Source organism: Oncorhynchus keta, unplaced genomic scaffold (genome assembly GCF_023373465.1).
Source record: "Oncorhynchus keta strain PuntledgeMale-10-30-2019 unplaced genomic scaffold, Oket_V2 Un_contig_1146_pilon_pilon, whole genome shotgun sequence".
Classification (NCBI taxonomy): Eukaryota; Metazoa; Chordata; class Actinopteri; order Salmoniformes; family Salmonidae; genus Oncorhynchus; species Oncorhynchus keta.
In genome coordinates, this window is record NW_026277505.1 from 64345 (window position 1) to 83005 (window position 18661).

At 48.5% G+C, this 18661-nt stretch overlaps 1 protein-coding gene and 1 long non-coding RNA gene across 4 annotated transcripts; one reads left to right on the forward strand and one right to left on the reverse strand.

The window, feature by feature from the left end:
* The first annotated feature begins 2219 nt into the window (after positions 1-2219).
* On the forward strand, positions 2220-12135 carry LOC118382882 (galectin-related protein-like). Of its 2 annotated transcripts, none has more exons than XM_052500596.1 (5): positions 2220-3436; positions 4035-4118; positions 4314-4402; positions 8921-9154; positions 10820-12135. In XM_052500596.1, exons 1-5 carry the CDS (start codon positions 3404-3406, stop codon positions 10896-10898), a joined length of 519 nt encoding a protein of 172 aa, XP_052356556.1. In that variant the 5' UTR covers positions 2220-3403; the 3' UTR covers positions 10899-12135. The 2 variants fall into 2 exon arrangements, with proteins under 2 accessions (XP_052356556.1, XP_052356555.1); XM_052500595.1 differs by having other exon boundaries at positions 2586-3436; positions 8921-9107.
* A 604-nt stretch (positions 12136-12739) lies between these two features.
* LOC127917448 (uncharacterized) lies at positions 12740-13653 on the reverse strand. Of its 2 annotated transcripts, none has more exons than XR_008097301.1 (3): positions 13583-13653; positions 13047-13253; positions 12740-13008 (listed from the first exon to the last, which is right to left on the reverse strand). It is a non-coding gene; the product is annotated as an uncharacterized LOC127917448 (long non-coding RNA). The 2 variants fall into 2 exon arrangements; XR_008097300.1 differs by lacking the exon at positions 13583-13653 and adding an exon at positions 13356-13442.
* Between the last annotated feature and the right edge of the window lie 5008 nt (positions 13654-18661).

Below are 18661 nucleotides of genomic sequence, written 5' to 3' on the forward strand. Positions count from 1 at the left end.
TTCGTTTCTGTAGTTTAGGCTATTTTGCATTAGTTTCCCTAGTTTAGGTCTATGTGTGGCTGCATTATTTTCTGTAGTTTAGGTCTATGTGTGGCTGCATTAGTTTCTGTAGTTTAGGTCCTATGTGTGGCTGCATTATTTTCTGTAGTTTAGGTATATGTGTGGCAGCAGGATGACCGTCTTAGCATAATAAACAGAGCAGTCTTCAATATAACCTATATTGTTTCTATCTAAAACAAAATCCCCCCAGAAAAATGGATCGGCCCTATACTGCTGCAGTTACAGCGAGGGACGCCATTATCTTTGGAGCTTGTGTTGCACTGATACGTTCCCAGGTTTTCAAGACACCCTGGTTGGAGGATTCCTAGATTTCCTGTGTATTCCCTCCTGATTTCAGGAATCTTCCAACCGGAATTTCTGGAAAACCTGGGAATTTTGGGAAAGTTAGAGGAATTTTCCAACCCTAGGATATACACTATTCCATAGAATTATTCCAAATGTACCTCTCCTACCTTCCTGAGGAAACCTCTGGTGTATGGGATTGTCCTCTTAAGCAATAAGGACCGAGGGGGTGTGGTATATGGCCAATATAACACGGCTAAGGGCTGTTCTTAGGCAAGACGCAACGCGGAGTGCCTGGATACAGTCCTTAGCCGTGGTGGGAGCTGGTTCAGGTCCCCGATAGGTTGCTGGTTCGCGTCCCAGTTTTGACTTGGTGGGAGATCTGTCAACGTGTGTGTGTTTGGGGGGGTTGAGAAGATGGAAAGAAGCGAACGAGAGAGATGAAGAGAATAGACAGACCAGGGAAGAGAGGAGGATGGTAGGAAATACGTCCTGGGATAGTCCCCATTACTTGAAGAGAGGAGGATGAGAGACGATATGTCCTGGGATAGTCCCCATTACTTGAAGAGAGGAGGATGGTAGGAGATATGTCCTGGGATAGTCCCCATTACTTGAAGAGAGGAGGATGAGAGACGATATGTCCTGGGATAGTCCCCATTACTTGAAGAGAGGAGGATGAGAGACGATATGTCCTGGGATAGTCCCCATTACTTGAAGAGAGGAGGATGAGAGACGATATGTCCTGGGATAGTCCCCATTACTTGAAGAGAGGAGGATGGTAGGAGATATGTCCTGGGATAGTCCCCATTACTTGAAGAGAGGAGGATGGTAGGAGATATGTCCTGGGATAGTCCCCATTACTTGAAGAGAGGAGGATGGTAGGAGATATGTCCTGGGATAGTCCCCATTACTTGAAGAGAGGAGGATGAGAGACGATATGTCCTGGGATAGTCCCCATTACTTGAAGAGAGGAGGATGAGAGACGATATGTCCTGGGATAGTCCCCATTACTTGAAGAGAGGAGGATGGTAGGAGATTTGTCCTGGGATAGTCCCCATTACTTGAAGAGAGGAGGATGAGGAGATATGTCCTGGGATAGTCCCCATTACTTGAAGAGAGGAGGATGGTAGGAGATATGTCCTGTGATAGTCCCCATTACTTGAAGAAAGGAGGATGGTAGGAGATATGTCCTGGGATAATCCCCATTACTTGAAGAGAGGATGGTAGGAGATATTGTTATGGGTGTAAGATGGCACAGTGATGCCATCTGGTGGTAAATGTTAATTACTGCAACTCCAGCGTTTGCCGGTGTGCTTTGAGATACCCGGATGTATTGTAATGTGCTGAACAAGAAGACTGTTACTCGCATCAATGCCTCTGTCTCGTCATTTAACATTTAAACAGATATGTCCTGGGCTAGCCCCCATGACTTGAAGAAAGGAGGATGGTAGGAGATATGTCCTGGGCTAGCCAGCATAACTTCAGAGACAGATGCTGCAATGGACAGAATGTCAGAGATGTGCATTTATGTCTTTTGAGAGTCACCCTGTGTTACAGAATAAGTGCCTTGCTCAAGGGCATAACGTTAGTAGGTCCAGGTCTCCAGGTCGCAGTTGTAAATGAGAACTTGTTCAACTAGCCTACCTGATTAAATAAAGGTGAAATAAAATAAATAAATAAAAGTAGACACCAGCAGCTCTTCAGTAGCCAATTCAGTCCCAAACTTTTCATCTCCTCTATACCCTCCTGCAGGGCTACACACAGCCCCTATTATCCAATAATGTAGGCTGCTCTGACTGAGGAAGTCACTAACAGGGTGAGAAGACAGAAGGCTTGAGACCCACAAAACTTCTTGTCATCCAATCTCTGTCTACAACATGTTGGCTACACTCTTATAAGAAATGGTTCTATACAGAACCAATAGGTTCTACATAGAACCCCAATGAGACCTTGTTTCTGGATGATGGAACTGCAGAATAGAGCAGGCCAAGAGTAGAGGATTTGTATTTGTAGTACCGTGAACTGCCACAGAAGGACGCCCTCTGACAATTTAAACATGCCCTCCTGATTTGCATAGGCAAATAATGTTCTATATATTTATTGAGAGGAAACATGCTATTTATAGCTCAACGGTGTCCAACAAAGTAGGATATTTATCAATGAACTTAGTATTTAGAATCAAGTGGCGAAGCGTCGCAGCGGTCTAAGGCACTGCATCTCAGTGCTTAAGGCGTCACTACAGATACCCTGGTTTGAATCCAGGCTGTATCACAACCGGCCGTGATTGGGAGTCCCATGGGGCGGCGCACAATTGGCCCAGCGTCGTCCGGGTTTAGCCGGTGTAGGCCATAATTGTAAATAAGAATTTGTTCTTCAACTGGCTTGCCTAGTTAAATAAAGGTTACATTTTCAAGAACATAAGTAGCTGTACTCTTATAGCCTAGATTTATATATCAAATCGTTTGTTTCTTTAGCGCCACATTTTGTTCACTATCATTATCATCCCAAAATGGTTAAATGTTCTATCCTAGGCTCCTACTACATACCAGGCCTCTTTAATTAGTCTAGGAACGAAGCTATACAAAATATCTCCACTCAAGATTAGAATCGAATGAGAGAAGTGCCCCCACTTTATGGAGGTACAGTTTAATTAGGTGAAGGTTCTTTGTAGGAAATTAAAAATCTGATTAGCCTGGCTCGTTCTCGTTCACGAACAGACGGGGATTACCAAAGCCCCTCTTACTATTGTAAAGCATACGTCAGCAAATTAAAAAGACTATCCACCCATTTCTAGAGCGGATAAATACAGCCCAGACATAGCCTACTACAACACCTCACCCAGGCTACACCAGACGTATCCTAGTCCTAAATGTGAATACCGCAGGTAATTCCACGTATTGTTTACGATTCATCTCCGCTGCATGTGGAGTGTGAGTGTGGACACATAGAAATATGTTGACTGAGTCACTGCTGCCACGACGCTGACACATTCCAGGAGAGGAGGACTGTCCGGGCTGCCTCTCTTCTGATAAGCATCCTATGGTATTCTGTACAAGTCAAGATGGCGGTGTCGGCAACGGAAAGGGACGCAATAGTGAGTATTACAATTTTCAGGAAAACAGCGGTTTGCTTGGAATTGGTTGTTTTCTGTGTCTGCACGTAAAACGGTTAAGCGTGTCATTTGTGGAGAGCTATACTTTTATGTCATCATGAAGTTTCTATGATTGTGGGGAGTAATATGGCAATAGGCTGTCCGTGCATTCCCAAACACAGCCGGAGTCGACCTCTGATGTGGGCGCGGAACAAATTCACTATTATTCTGCATGATAAAATGTATCTGTGCTCACCTTGATACAGCAGCGGTGCATTACTTCTCGTTATCACTGTACAATGTGTGCTGTCTATGTGCGAGTTGGTGGTAATGACCGACCGTTCTCACAGGTCTTACGCGCTCTAGTCTACAACATGACAGATGTTTTGACAGCCGTGGGTTTCCCCACCTTTTCATTGTTGAATAGCGGCATGAGGACCATTCCGTCGGCTTTTTCAACCGCAGAGAAGACATCTAGAGCAATAAGCAGCCTTTTAAAACGCTAGGCTACTCCGCCCATTGAGTAGGCTACTTTCATTTAGGCTGTACCTGATCAATACGTTGTTTTTTTCTTCCCCTTTTGTCTCTGGTGGTTTTGAAGAATACTGAAGATGACCATCACAACGATTCGTTCGGGAACCCCGGGCTTATCTCGCCGGATAGGGAGGACATTGCACGGCTTCTGGTGGGACTATTCATCCTGAAACACCCACGTTAATCAATATATAGGCCTGTGTTAATAATCCGTTAAAAAATAATTACCACATCTCCTACCCTGGAGGATGGGGGGGGGGCTTACAACCTTTTTCTTTCTCTACGTTATGTGTTGTGATGATGATTTAAATGTGGTGATTTAAAATAAAACGTCTTTCATTCGTAGAAGGTGCCATTCAGCGGCCGCATCAGAGGTGGTATGAGGCCGGGGAAGAAGGTCATTGTCATGGGCATTGTTGATCTGGAGCCAGACAGGTAGGCTAAGACTATAACCTCCACTCATTAGGTCTTAGCTCTGGTCCAGGGCGATATAACCTCCACTCATTAGGTCTTAGCTCTGGTCCAGGGCGATATAACCTCCACTCATTAGGTCTTAGCTCTGGTCCAGGGCGATATAACCTCCACTCATTAGGTCTTAGCTCTGGTCCAGGGAGATATAACCTCCACTCATTAGGTCTTAGCTCTGGTCCAGGGAGATATAACCTCCACTCATTAGGTCTTAGCTCTGGTCCAGGGCGATATAACCTCCACTCATTAGGTCTTAGCTCTGGTCCAGGGAGATATAACCTCCACTCATTAGGTCTTAGCTCTGGTCCAGGAGATATAACCTCCACTATAAGCTCTCCACTCATTAGGTCTTAGCTCTGGTCCAGGGCGATATAACCTCCACTCATTAGGTCTTAGCTCTGGTCCAGGGCGATATAACCTCCACTCATTAGGTCTTAGCTCTGGTCCATGTCGTTACGTGCAGCTGGCTGATGCTGAGCCTTCAACTTATTCTTGAAGAAGAGAAGGCGCCCTGGACTAGAGCTAACTAGGTCTATTTTTCAACTGCACCCTGGCTTATCTGAATGTCATTACCAACTTCTTATCTTTCATATAGTGCTTTTTCATTAGATTCTAAGTCCCATTCCATTTTAGGTGGAGTTGTGATTCTGTAAGACTGTAGCCTATAGAATGAATTGTTATAGGCCTGTGTATTACATGTTTATTGGTGAAATGCTGTGTTTTCGATGTTATGTCTGCTGAAAAATGTGAATCTAGCCTAATAAGGAGAGAAAACATGTATTGTAAAAGACAGAATCGAACACAGGCTCAGAAAGGAAAAAGATCAAAAGAATAGTTTATTATTAGCAGCATGGCAGAAGGCAACGAAACGGCCTGGGGAGATGAAGAGGAGACATGGAGAACTGTGTGGGTGGGTGTGTTGAGAAAGGATGGCTTTTTCATAATGCAAGGCAGGGTGTTCACCTCCACAGTCAGGCCAGGCTGAGGCAGAGCTGGTCTGTCTCCCGAATGGCACCCTATTCCCTATGTAGGCCACTAGGGCTACATTGACCCTCATCAAACGTAGTGTACTACAAAGGGGATAGTGTTCCAGTTGGGACACAGTGCTTGTTGAGACATTTTAGGGTGTGTCCTTTATAGGCCTCAATAGAAACTAATGGTCAGTTTAAAAACACATTTAGTGACATCAGTTTTAAATGCCTGTTCTAAAGTTCATGGAGATGTCAACATGCTGCTCCTCCAGATGCTGAACACAATGACAACAGTTATGTGGTGTTTCTCCTACAGCCACCACGTCCCTATAGGCCCTCTACTATGTCCCCTACAGACACCACGTCCCTATAGGCCCTCTACTATGTCCCCTACAGACACGTCCCTATAGGCCCTCTACTATGTCCCCTACAGACACCACGTCCCTATAGGTCCTCTACTATGTCCCCTACAGACACCACGTCCCTATAGGCCCTCTACTATGTCCCCTACAGACACCACGTCCCTATAGGTCCTCCACTATGTCCCCTACAGACACCACGTCCCTATAGGCCCTCTACTATGTCCCCTACAGACACGTCCCCATAGGCCCCTATAGGTCCTACAGACATCACTATAGGCCCCCTACAGACACAGACACGTCCCTATAGGCCCTCTACTATGTCCCCTACAGACACCACGTCCCTATAGGCCCTCTACTATGTCCCCTACAGACACCACGTCCCTATAGGCCCTCTACTATGTCCCCTACAGACACCACGTCCCTATAGGCCCTCTACTATGTCCCCTACAGACACCACGTCCCTATAGGCCCTCTACTATGTCCCCTACAGACACCACGTCCCTATAGGCCCTCTACTATGTCCCCTACAGACACCACGTCCCTATAGGCCCTCTACTATGTCCCCTACAGACACCACGTCCCTATAGGTCCTCCACTATGTCCCCTACAGACACCACGTCCCTATAGGTCCTCCACTATGTCCCTATAAGCCCTCTACTATGTCCCCTACAGACACCACGTCCCTATAGGTCCTCCACTATGTCCCCTACAGACACCACGTCCCTATAGGTCCTCTACTATGTCTCCTACAGACACCACGTCCCAATAGGCCCTCCACTATGTCCCTATAGGTCCTCCACTACATCCCCTACAGAACCATGTCCCTATAGGCCCTCCACTATGTCCCTTACAGAACCACATCCCTATAGGCCCTCCACTATGTCCCCTACAGTCACCACGTCCCTATAGGCCCTCCACTATGTCCCTATAGGCCCTCCACTATGTCCCAATAGGCCCTCCACTATGTCCCTATAGGCCCTCCACTATGTCCCCTACAGCACCACGTCCCTATAGGCCCTCCACTATGTCCCCTACAGAACCACGTCCCTATAGGCCCTCCACTATGTCCCTATAGGCCCTCCACTATGTCCCCTACAGCACCACGTCCCTATAGGCCCTCCACTATGTCCCCTACAGAACCATGTCCCTATAGGCCCTCCACTATGTCCCCTACAGCACCACGTCCCTATAGGCCCTCCACTATGTCCCCTACAGCACCACGTCCCTATAGGCCCTCCACTATGTCCCCTACAGCACCACGTCCCTATAGGCCCTCCACTATGTCCCCTACAGCATCATGTCCCTATAGGCCCTACTATGTCCCCTACAGCACCACGTCCCTATAGGCCCTCCACTATGTCCCTATAGGCCCTCCACTATGTCCCCTACAGCACCACGTCCCTATAGGCCCTCCACTATGTCCCCTACAGTTAGGCCTCCACTATGTCCCTATAGGCCCTCCACTATGTTAAAACCACGTCCCTATAGGCCCTACAAAACTGTCGTTCTGTTACAACACCACTGTCCCTAGGCCCTCCACTATGTCCCCTACCAGAGGCCCTCCATATGTCCCTATAGGCCCTCCACTATGTGACTCCACTATGTAAAAGTTAAAACCACTATGTCCCTATGGGCCCTCCACTATGTCCCTATAGGCCCTCCTCTATGTCCTCTACAGCTTAACTACCACGTCCCTATAGGCCCTCTATGTCCCCTACAACAATACGTCCCTATAGGCCCTCCACTATGTCCCCTACAGGCACCATGTCCCTACAGCACCACGTCCCTATAGGCCCTCCACTATGTCCCCTACAGCACCATGTCCCCTATAGGCATCTACTATGTCCCTATAGGCCCTCCACTATGTCCCCTACAGCATCATGTCCCTATAGGCCCTCCACTATGTCCCTATAGGCCCTCCACTATGTCCCCTACAGCACCACGTCCCTATAGGCCCTCCACTATGTCCCTATAGGCCCTCCACTATGTCCCCTACAGCACCACGTCCCTATAGGCCCTCACTATGTCCCCTACAGACACCCGTCCCTATAGGCCCTCCACTATGTCCCCTACAGCACCACATCCCTATAGGCCCTCCACCATGTCCCCTACAGCACCACATCCCTATAGGCCGTCCTCTCTGCCCCCATGTCCCCATTACAGTCCCCACAGGTCCCTATAGGCCCCACCACCTATGTCCCCTACAGCATCATGTCCCTAAGGGACAGGTTACCTAGGGCTTCCACTAAAGGACAGGTTATAGGGTCCCCTAAAGGACAGGTTACCAGGGCTCCCATGTCCAGGTTACCTAGGGCTCCCACTAAGGGACCAGGTTACCTAGGGCTCCCACTAAGGGACCAGGTTACCTAGGGCTCCCACTAAGGGACCAGGTTACCTAGGGCTCCCACTAAGGGACCAGGTTACCTAGGGCTCCCACTAAGGGACCAGGTTACCTAGGGCTCCCACTAAGGGACCAGGTTACCTAGGGCTCCCACTAAGGGACCAGGTTACCTAGGGCTCCCACTAAGGGACCAGGTTACCTAGGGCTCCCACTAAGGGACCAGGTTACCTAGGGCTCCCACTAAGGGACCAGGTTACCTAGGGCTCCCACTAAGGGACCAGGTTACCTAGGGCTCCCACTAAGGGACCAGGTTAACTAGGGCTCCCACTAAGGGACCAGGTTAACTAGGGCTCCCACTAAGGGACCAGGTTAACTAGGGCTCCCACTAAGGGACCAGGTTAACTAGGGCTCCCACTAAGGGACCAGGTTACCTAGGGCTCCCACCAGGTTACCTAGGGCTCCCACTAAGGGACCAGGTTAGGGCTCCCACTAGGGACAGGCTAGGGCTCCCACTAAGGGACAGGTTACCAGGCTTAAAGGGACAGGTTACCTAGGGCTCCCACTAAGGACAGGTTACCAGGTTAGGGACAGGACTAGGGCTCCCACTAAGGGACCAGGTTAACTAGGACTCCCACTAAGGGACAGGACCTAGGTGAACCCACTAAGGGACAGGTTACCTAGTGAACCCACTAAGGGACAGGTTACCTAGTGCTCCCACCAAAGGACAGGTTAACTAGGGTAAAAAGGGATATTGTTAAACCAGCACAGACACCTATTTATTTTTTCTTCTCTATGTTTCTTTCCGTCTCAGCTTTGACGTCAGCCTGACTTGCGGCCGCGGCACAGAGAAGGAGGAGCCACAGCCGGATGTGGCCCTGAAACTCAGCGCTCGATTCGCTGAGCACCAGTTTCTGCGTAACTCCCGCGTCTCGGGAAAATGGAGCGAGGAGGAGAAGTCTATCGACTACTTCCCCTTCATCCCTGACCAGCCCTTCAGGGTACCTGTTACACTGATCCTAACCCCTAACCTGACCAGCCCTTCAGGGTAATCCCCCTAACCTGACCAGCCCTTCAGGGTACCTGTTACACTGATCCTAACACCTAACCAGCCCTTCAGGGTACCTGTTACACTGATCCTAAACCTGACCAGCCCTTCAGGGTACCTGTTACACTGATCCTAACACCTAACCTGACCAGCCCTTCAGGGTACCTGTTACACTGATCCTTAGCCCTTCAGGGTACTGTTACACTTATCCTAACACCTAACCTGACCAGCCCTTCAGGGTACCTGTTACACTGACCAGCCCTTCAGGGTACCTGTTACACTGATCCTCCTAACCTGACCAGCCCTTCAGGGTACCCACTTAACACCTAACCTGACCAGCCCTTCAGGGTACCTGTTACACTGATCCTAACCTGACCAGCCCTTCAGGGTACCTGTTACACTGATCCTAACCTGACCAGCCCTTCAGGGTACCTGTTACACTGACCAGCCCTTCAGGGTACCTGTTACACTGATCCTAACCTGACCAGCCCTTCAGGGTACCTGTTACACTGATCCTAACCTGACCAGCCCTTCAGGGTACCTGTTACACTGATCCTAACCTGACCAGCCCTTCAGGGTACCTGTTACACTGATCCTAACACCTAACCTGACCAGCCCTTCAGGGTACCTGTTACACTAATCCAAACACTAATCCTAACCCCTAATCCTAACCTCTAATCCTAACCTCTAATCCCTACCCTACCCTAACCTCTAATCCTAACCCTAACCCCTAATCCTAACCTCTAATCCTAACCCCTAACCTCTAATCCTAACCCTTAATCCATAACCCTAACTGGACCAGGCCTTCAAGATACCATAACAATCCACTCTCTTTTTAAATTCTAACTCCGAACCCGACCATCCCTTCAGGGTACCAAGAACACTTCACGTTCTTATCCAACTTGTCCCAAATGGCACCGCATCCCCTTTCTAGTAGACTTTGACCAGAACCCTATGGGACCACAGTTAACTAGGGTCTTAACTTCATGATAATTGGCCTTCCACCCTTATCTCTATCTCATACACTCCCTCGCTCTACCACTCTCTGACTTCTCTTTAGTTGCTGTGATATGATTCAGTACAGACGTTATGTAAAGATATAGCCCAGTGATAAGGAACACACATCATTCCTTGTTGTGGTTTATTGTAAAGCAGGTTGCTCCAGTCACACATTTGTCAGAGGATGTGGTTTAGAAATGTGATAAGTTATGCAAAACTAACAAGCTCTCTTTCATTTGGAGAAAGAACCACATGGCCACATAATGTGACTTTGTTTAGAAATGGGGTGTTTTATTCTGTTCTCTGTCTCTCTCTCTCTCTCTGTCTCCCCTCTCTCCTCTCTCTATACCTCCTCTCTCTCTCTCTGTCTCCCCTCTCTCCTCTCTCTATACCTCCTCTCTCTCTCTCTCTGTCTCCCCTCTCTCCTCTCTCTATACCTCTCTCTCTCTCTCTCTCTCTCTCTCTGTCTCCCCTCTCTCCTCTCTCTATACCTCTCTCTCTCTCTCTCTCTCTCTGTCTCCCCTCTCTCCTCTCTCTATACCTCCTCTCTCTCTCTCTCTCTCTCTCTCTCTCTCTGTCTCCCCTCTCTCTCTCTCTCTCTCTCTCTCTCTGTCTCCCTCTGTCTCCCCTCTCTCTACTCTCTATACCTCCTCTCTCTCTCTCCAGATTGAGATCCACTGCGAACACACGCGCTTCCGGATATTTGTGGACGGAAATCCGCTCTTTGACTTTTTTCACAAAGTGAAATCTTTGCCGTCCATCGATACAGTGAGGATAGAAGGGGTCTACAGATCACCAAGCTAGGTTAACCAACCCAGCTGCTATGCCAGTGTGTGACACAACAAGAACTCAATACAGGTGAACACACACACCTGTTACTACAATACCCACAATGCAACACTGCAGCGACAGTGGGCCTAGCGCTTTGGAAAGGCCTCGCCCATCCCGGTTTGGTTCTGCCGTCACTCCTCTTCTTCTTTCCCCTTTATCTTGTCACGTCTCAACCAAGATCTGACGTTATTGTGACCTTCCTAATTGTTGGTTGAATGGTTGCAATGCAACGCAGCTCTGTGTGTCTTTGTTCTGAAAGAATTCCTTTGTTTTCTTCCTCAGTTCTGTGTGTGTCAGGGATCTCACAATATAAACGCCTGCTCATGGTTACCAAGCATCCTATGGGGATTTTGCTGAGAGAGGGGGCCCCATTCCAAATGTAATAGTGCACTGCTTTTGGGGCACTTATTGGGCACTAGAGTGCTATTTGGGACACAGCCGTAGAGCACTCAAAAGTATTTGCTTTCATGTGGAGAAATCCTACAATTCTCAGGAGGTTTCTCAGGAATCAACACTATTTATCACGTATAACATCATCACTGTAAATGAGGGTTATTTCGTGGGGTTGACAAGCTCAATATTATGGGAGCTTCCATTTTTCCACTCCCTCCCTGTTCTTGAATTGGGTTTTATTGGTTGGTTGGTTGTCATGGTTATTGGCATCCTAACTCAATGACCTACATACAGAGGTTGCATTCTAAATTGCATTCTATTCCCTATATAGTGCACTACTTTGATCAGGGCCTATTGGGCTCTGGCCAAAAGTAGTGCACTACGTAGGGAATAGGGTGCCATTTGGAAAGGGAAATGAGGATTATATTGTGGAGTCTCAGCAAGATGTACCGTAGCAGCTTATTGATTGAAATGTCTTGTAACTGTATGCAATGTATTAATGGTGGTTCTTACTCACAGTTTCAGTTCATTGCAACCATTCTCCTCCTGTAGATATAGATATTGCACTGACATAGAGCTATGTGGTAGTGAATAGAATGTATTGTTAATTTGGAGCTTCGTTTACATTGCTTATTTAACAGTGATGAATGATTGGTTCATTTAAAGGGGTAGTTCACCACAAAATCCAAGTTTATCAGATGTGTTTTATACCTCAACTGTTCTGTGTGGAGCTAATAAACTGGAATTAGAGGTGCCAATCTTTCCTATTCATTTGGGTTCTAGATGAGATCTGTAGGTTTCTCCAATGGCTCACAGCAGAGTCTAGACAACACGTGGTGTGGAATATGGACTCAGGTGGTGTTTCTAGGCTTGAAAACATCCTAGCATCCTATCTTGGAGTGAACTATCCCTTTAAGGAGTTTGCTTCACTGGACTCTGACTTGTAAATGAAGAAAAAGCCCATAGTGAAAACACACCCAGCGATGGCCAGCCTAAACAACCATTCAGTCAAACCTCGCTATCACAGACCAGATTATTACTGTATATGCAAATGGTGGATTCTCTTCCACACTTGAGCATTTTTTAAAACCAGGGTCGTATTCATTAGGGAACACCGAAGTGAAATGTTTTGCCCAAAATAAAAAACAGTTGACTCGAAACTGTAACCGGTACCTCTTGAAGTTTACAGACTGTTCCGTTAGCTAGCGGTTATCGATCAGCGGTTGATTGTTGTGAAGAATAGGAAGGCTGAATGGTGTTATGAATGTACAGCAGCCATGTTTTTCCATGGTAGCATACCAGCTGGGCACAGATGTCAGTTCAATATCTAGTTTTAATTTAAATTTGGTTGAGTTGTGGAATTCAACGTGAAATCAATGTGAAATCAACAAAGAATTCCACCATGTCATTGGATTTAGGTTAAACGTTGGGTGAAAAGATCCTTTTGTTGATGACCTTTTGCAAATCCAATCAGTTTTCCACATTGATTCAACGTCATCACAAATACTTTTTTGGGTTGTTGAAATGACGTGGAAACAACATTGATTCAACCAATTTCCGCATCTGAAATGGCACCTTACACTCCTAGAATGAAAAGGTGCTATCTACCTGGAACCAGAATGGGTGTTTACCTGGAACCAGAATGGGTGTGGAACCAGAATGGGTTTACCTGGAACCAGAATGGGTGTTTACCTGGAACCAGAATGGGTGTTTACCTGGAACCAGAATGGGTGTTTACCTGGAACCAGAATGGGTGTTTACCTGGAACCAGAATGGGTGTTTACCTGGAACCAGAATGGGTGTTTACCTGGAACCAGAATGGGTGTTTACCTGGAACCAGAATGGGTGTTTACCTGGAACCAGAATGGGTGTTTACCTGGAACCAGAATGGGTGTTTACCAGTGGAACCAGAATGGGTGTTTACCTGGAACCAGAATGGGTGTTTACCTGGAACCAGAATACCTGGGAATGGGTTTACCTGGAACCAGAATGGGTGTTTACCTGGAACCAGAATGGGTGTTTACCTGGAACCAGAATGGGTGTTTACCTGGAACCAGAATGGGTTACCTGGAACCAGAATGGGTGTTTACCTGGAACCAGAATGGGTGTTTACCTGGAACCAGAAGAGCCAGAATGGGTTTTGGAACCAGAATGGGTGTTTACCTGGAACCAGAATGGGTGTTTGGAACCAGAATGGGTGTTTACCTGGAACCAGAATGGGTGTTTACCTGGAACCAGAATGGGTGTTTACCTGGAACCAGAATGGGTGTTTGGAACCAGAAGTGGCCCACCTGGAACTTGGAACCATGGGTGTTTACCTGGAACCAGAATGGGTGTTTACTGGAACCAGAATGGGTGTTTACCTGGAACCAGAATGGGTGTTTACCTGGAACCAGAATGGGTGTTTACCTGGAACCAGAAATGGAACCAGAATGGGTGTTTACCATGGAACCAGAATGGGTGACTGGAACCAGAATGGGTTTAGTGGAGCATCATGGACCATGAACCAGTGTGTTTAGTGGAACATCATATGACTCAGTGGTTTAGTGGAGCATCATATGACTCTGTGGAACCAGTGGAATGGGCATCATATGACTCTGTGGTTTAGTGGGCATGTTATGACTCAGTGGTTTAGTGGAGCATCATGACTGGGTGGTTTAGTGGAACCAGAATGGTTGGTGGAGCAAACCTGGAACCAGAATGGGTTTACCAGAACGCCAGAACCTGGGTTTTATTCTGGAACCAGAAGCATTTGGAACCCTCATATGAACCAGAATGGTGTTTTGCAGAAAAATGGTGTTTTGGAACCAGAATGGGTGTTTACCTGGAACCAGAATGGTTTTACTTTGACTCAGAATGGGTTTCCTATGGGGACAGCAGAAGAAAGTGGAGTTTATCATTTAGTGACTACTGTGGTAGTGGAGCATCATCATGACTCACAGAGCATCATTGTATGACTCAGTGGTTTAGTGGAGCATCATATGACTCAGTGGTTTAGTGGAGCATCATATGACTCTGTGGTTTAGTGGAGCATCATATGACTCTGTGGTTTAGTGGAGCATCATATGACTCTGTGGTTTAGTGGAGCATCATATGACTCTGTGGTTTAGTGGAGCATCATATGACTCAGTGGTTTAGTGGAGCATCATATGACTCTGTGGTTTAGTGGAGCATCATATGACTCAGTGGTTTAGTGGAGCATCATATGACTCTGTGGTTTAGTGGAGCATCATATGACTCAGTGGTTTATGGACCATCACTGCAGTGACTTTGGTTTAGTGGAGCATCTATGACTCTGTGGCGCATCTATGACCAGTGGTTTAGTGGAGCATCCCTCTGTGGTTTATGGACCCACTGCATCGCTCTGTCTCTCGAGTGGTTTAGTGGACCCACTCATGACTCTGTCTAGTCGATCATATCCCTCTGGTCTATGGACCCACTGCATGACTCTGTCTTCGACCATCCCTCTCTCTATGGACCCACTCATATGACTCTGTCTCTCGACCACTCTCCCTCTCTCTATGGACCCACTCATCGAGTTCTCTGTCTCTCGACCACTCTCCCTCTCTCTATGGACCCACTGCATCGCTCTGTCTCTCGACCACTCTCCCTCTCTCTATGGACCCACTGCATCGCTCTGTCTCTCGACCACTCTCCCCTCTCTCTATGGACCCACTGCATCGCTCTGTCTCTCGACCACTCTCCCTCTCTCTATGGACCCACTGCATCGCTCTGTCTCTCGACCACTCTCCCTCTCTCTATGGACCCACTGCATCGCTCTGTCTCTCGACCACTCTCCCTCTCTCTATGGACCCACTGCATCGCTCTGTCTCTCGACCACTCTCCCTCTCTCTATGGACCCACTGCATCGCTCTGTCTCTCGACCACTCTCCCTCTCTCTATGGACCCACTGCATCGCTCTGTCTCTCGACCACTCTCCCTCTCTCTATGGACCCACTGCATCGCTCTGTCTCTCGACCACTCTCCCTCTCTCTATGGACCCACTGCATCGCTCTGTCTCTCGACCACTCTCCCTCTCTCTATGGACCCACTGCATCGCTCTGTCTCTCGACCACTCTCCCTCTCTCTATGGACCCACTGCATCGCTCTGTCTCTCGACCACTCTCCCTCTCTCTATGGACCCACTGCATCGCTCTGTCTCTCGACCACTCTCCCTCTCTCTATGGACCCACTGCATCGCTCTGTCTCTCGACCACTCTCCCTCTCTCTATGGACCCACTGCATCGCTCTGTCTCTCGACCACTCTCCCTCTCTCTATGGACCCACTGCATCGCTCTGTCTCTCGACCACTCTCCCTCTCTCTATGGACCCACTGCATCGCTCTGTCTCTCGACCACTCTCCCTCTCTCTATGGACCCACTGCATCGCTCTGTCTCTCGACCACTCTCCCTCTCTCTATGGACCCACTGCATCGCTCTGTCTCTCGACCACTCTCCCTCTCTCTATGGACCCACTGCATCGCTCTGTCTCTCGACCACTCTCCCTCTCTCTATGGACCCACTGCATCGCTCTGTCTCTCGACCACTCTCCCTCTCTCTATGGACCCACTGCATCGCTCTGTCTCTCGACCACTCTCCCTCTCTCTATGGACCCACTGCATCGCTCTGTCTCTCGACCACTCTCCCTCTCTATGGACCCACTGCATCGCTCTGTCTCTCGACCACTCTCCCTCTCTCTATGGACCCACTGCATCGCTCTGTCTCTCGACCCTCTCCCTCTCTCTATGGACCCACTGCATCGCTCTGTCTCTCGACCACTCTCCCTCTCTCTATGGACCCACTGCATCGCTCTGTCTCTCGACCACTCTCCCTCTCTCTATGGACCCACTGCATCGCTCTGTCTCTCGACCACTCTCCCTCTCTCTATGGACCCACTGCATCGCTCTGTCTCTCGACCACTCTCCCTCTCTCTATGGACCCACTGCATCGCTCTGTCTCTCGACCACTCTCCCTCTCTCTATGGACCCACTGCATCGCTCTGTCTCTCGACCCCTCTCCCTCTCTCTATGGACCCACTGCATCGCTCTGTCTCTCGACCACTCTCCCTCTCTCTATGGACCCACTGCATCGCTCTGTCTCTCGACCACTCTCCCTCTCTCTATGGACCCACTGCATCGCTCTGTCTCTCGACCACTCTCCCTCTCTCTATGGACCCACTGCATCGCTCTGTCTCTCGACCACTCTCCCTCTCTCTATGGACCCACTGCATCGCTCTGTCTCTCGACCACTCTCCCTCTCTCTATGGACCCACTGCATCGCTCTCTCTCTCTCTCTCTCTCTCTCTCTCTCTCCCTCTCTCAATTGGACCCAAGCTCTTTACTCTCCCTCTCTCTATGGACCCACTGCATCGCTCTGTCTAACATTCTCCAAAGCAAGTGAGGTAGACCTCTCTCCCTCTCTCTATGGACCCACTGCATCGCTCTGTCTCGACCACTCTCTCTCTCTATGGCCCACTGCATCGCTCTGTCTCTCGACCACTCTCCCCCTCTCTATGGACCCACTGCATCGCTCTGGGGCGACCACTCTCCCATCTCATGGACCCACTGCAGCTCTGGGAGCTCTCCTCTCTGCTGGACCCATCAAAGCTCGCTCTACTCTCTGCTCTGTCTCTGTCTCTATGGACCCACTGGGCTCTGTCTGTTGACCCACCACTCTCTCCCTCTCTCTATGGACCCACTGGGCGCTCTGTCTCTCGACCACTCTCCCTCTCTCTATGGACCCACTGCACTGGGCTCTGTTGTTGATCTCTCCTCTCTCTATGGACCCACTTCGTCTGTCTCTACTGGGCTCTCCCTCTCTCTATGGACCCACTGCACGCTCTGTCTCTGTCTCTCTCCTCTCTCTATGGACCCACTGCATCGCTCTGTCTCTCGACCACTCTCCTCTCTCTATGGACCCACTGCATCGCTCTGTCTCTCGTTCTCTCCCTCTCTCTATGGACCCACTTACTGGGCTTGTTGTTGGTTCTCTCCCTCTCTCTATGGACCCACTGCACGCTCTGTCTCTCGACCCCTCTCCCTCTCTCTATGGACCCACTGCATCGCTCTGTCTCTCGACCATCTCTCCTCTCTCTATGGACCCACTGCACGCTCTGTCTCTCGACCACTCTCCTTCTCTACCCACTATTGTCTCTTACTGGGCTCTCTATGGACCCACTGCATCGCTCTGTCTCTACCACTCTCCCTCTCTTACTGGGCTCCTAGTTGTTGGATCTCTCCTTCTCTATACTTGTCTGTCTCTCGACCACTGGGCTTAGTTCTATGGACCCACTTCTCTCTCTCTCTCTATATTGTCTCTCTCTGGGCTTAGTTGTTCTCTCTCTTCTCTTCTATTGTCTCTTACTTCTTCTTTTGGGATCTCTCTTTATTGTCTCTCTCAACTGGGCTTTATTGGCATGGGAAACATGTGTTAACATTGCCAAAGCAAGTGAGGTAGATAATATATAAATCGCTCTGTCTATATCTCTCTCTCTATGGCCCACTGCATCTCTCTATCTATCTCTCGCTCTCTCGAAACCGAGCCAGGAGAGCAAGAATGGGGCACACGGACATCACATGGTGCCAAGGGGAGCTATTGTGCTCCATCAAAGCGCTCTATTGTCTCTTACTGGGCTTAGTTGTTGGATCTCTCCTTCTCTATATTGTCTCTTACTGGGCTTAGTTGTTGGATCTCTCCTTCTCTATATTGTCTCTTACTGGGCTTAGTTGTTGGATCTCTCCTTCTCTATATGGTCTCTTACTGGGCTTAGTTGTTGGATCTCTCCTTCTCTATATTGTCTCTTACTGGGCTTAGTTGTTGGATCTCTCCTTCTCTATATTGTCTCTTACTGGGCTTAGTTTTGGGATCTCCTTCTCTATATTGTCTCTTACTGGACTTAGTTGTTGGAGGGAGCGCTCATTCTTCGGTTGCCCCTACATAATGCACAACTTTGACCCTACCTTTAACCCTAACCCAAGACATGTTTGACCCTACGTGCACTACTTTTGACCCTACGTGCACTACTTTTGACCAGGGCCCAATGTATAGAATAGGGTGCCATTTGGGATGCGGATTTCCTTGTAGGAGCAAGTCAGCTCTGAGTTGTAGTTGAGTAGGGAGGGACTTTGGATTAAAGGTGCTACACAGGATTTAAAAAATGCCATTGTAATAGTGGAATGATAGTGTTTCACAGTATTACTTAGCTGGCTGTAATATTTGCCTATTGATTTCTCCCATTGGAGAGGCATCTGTTGTCAAAATGGGAAAGCTGGTTTGACTTTGTGGC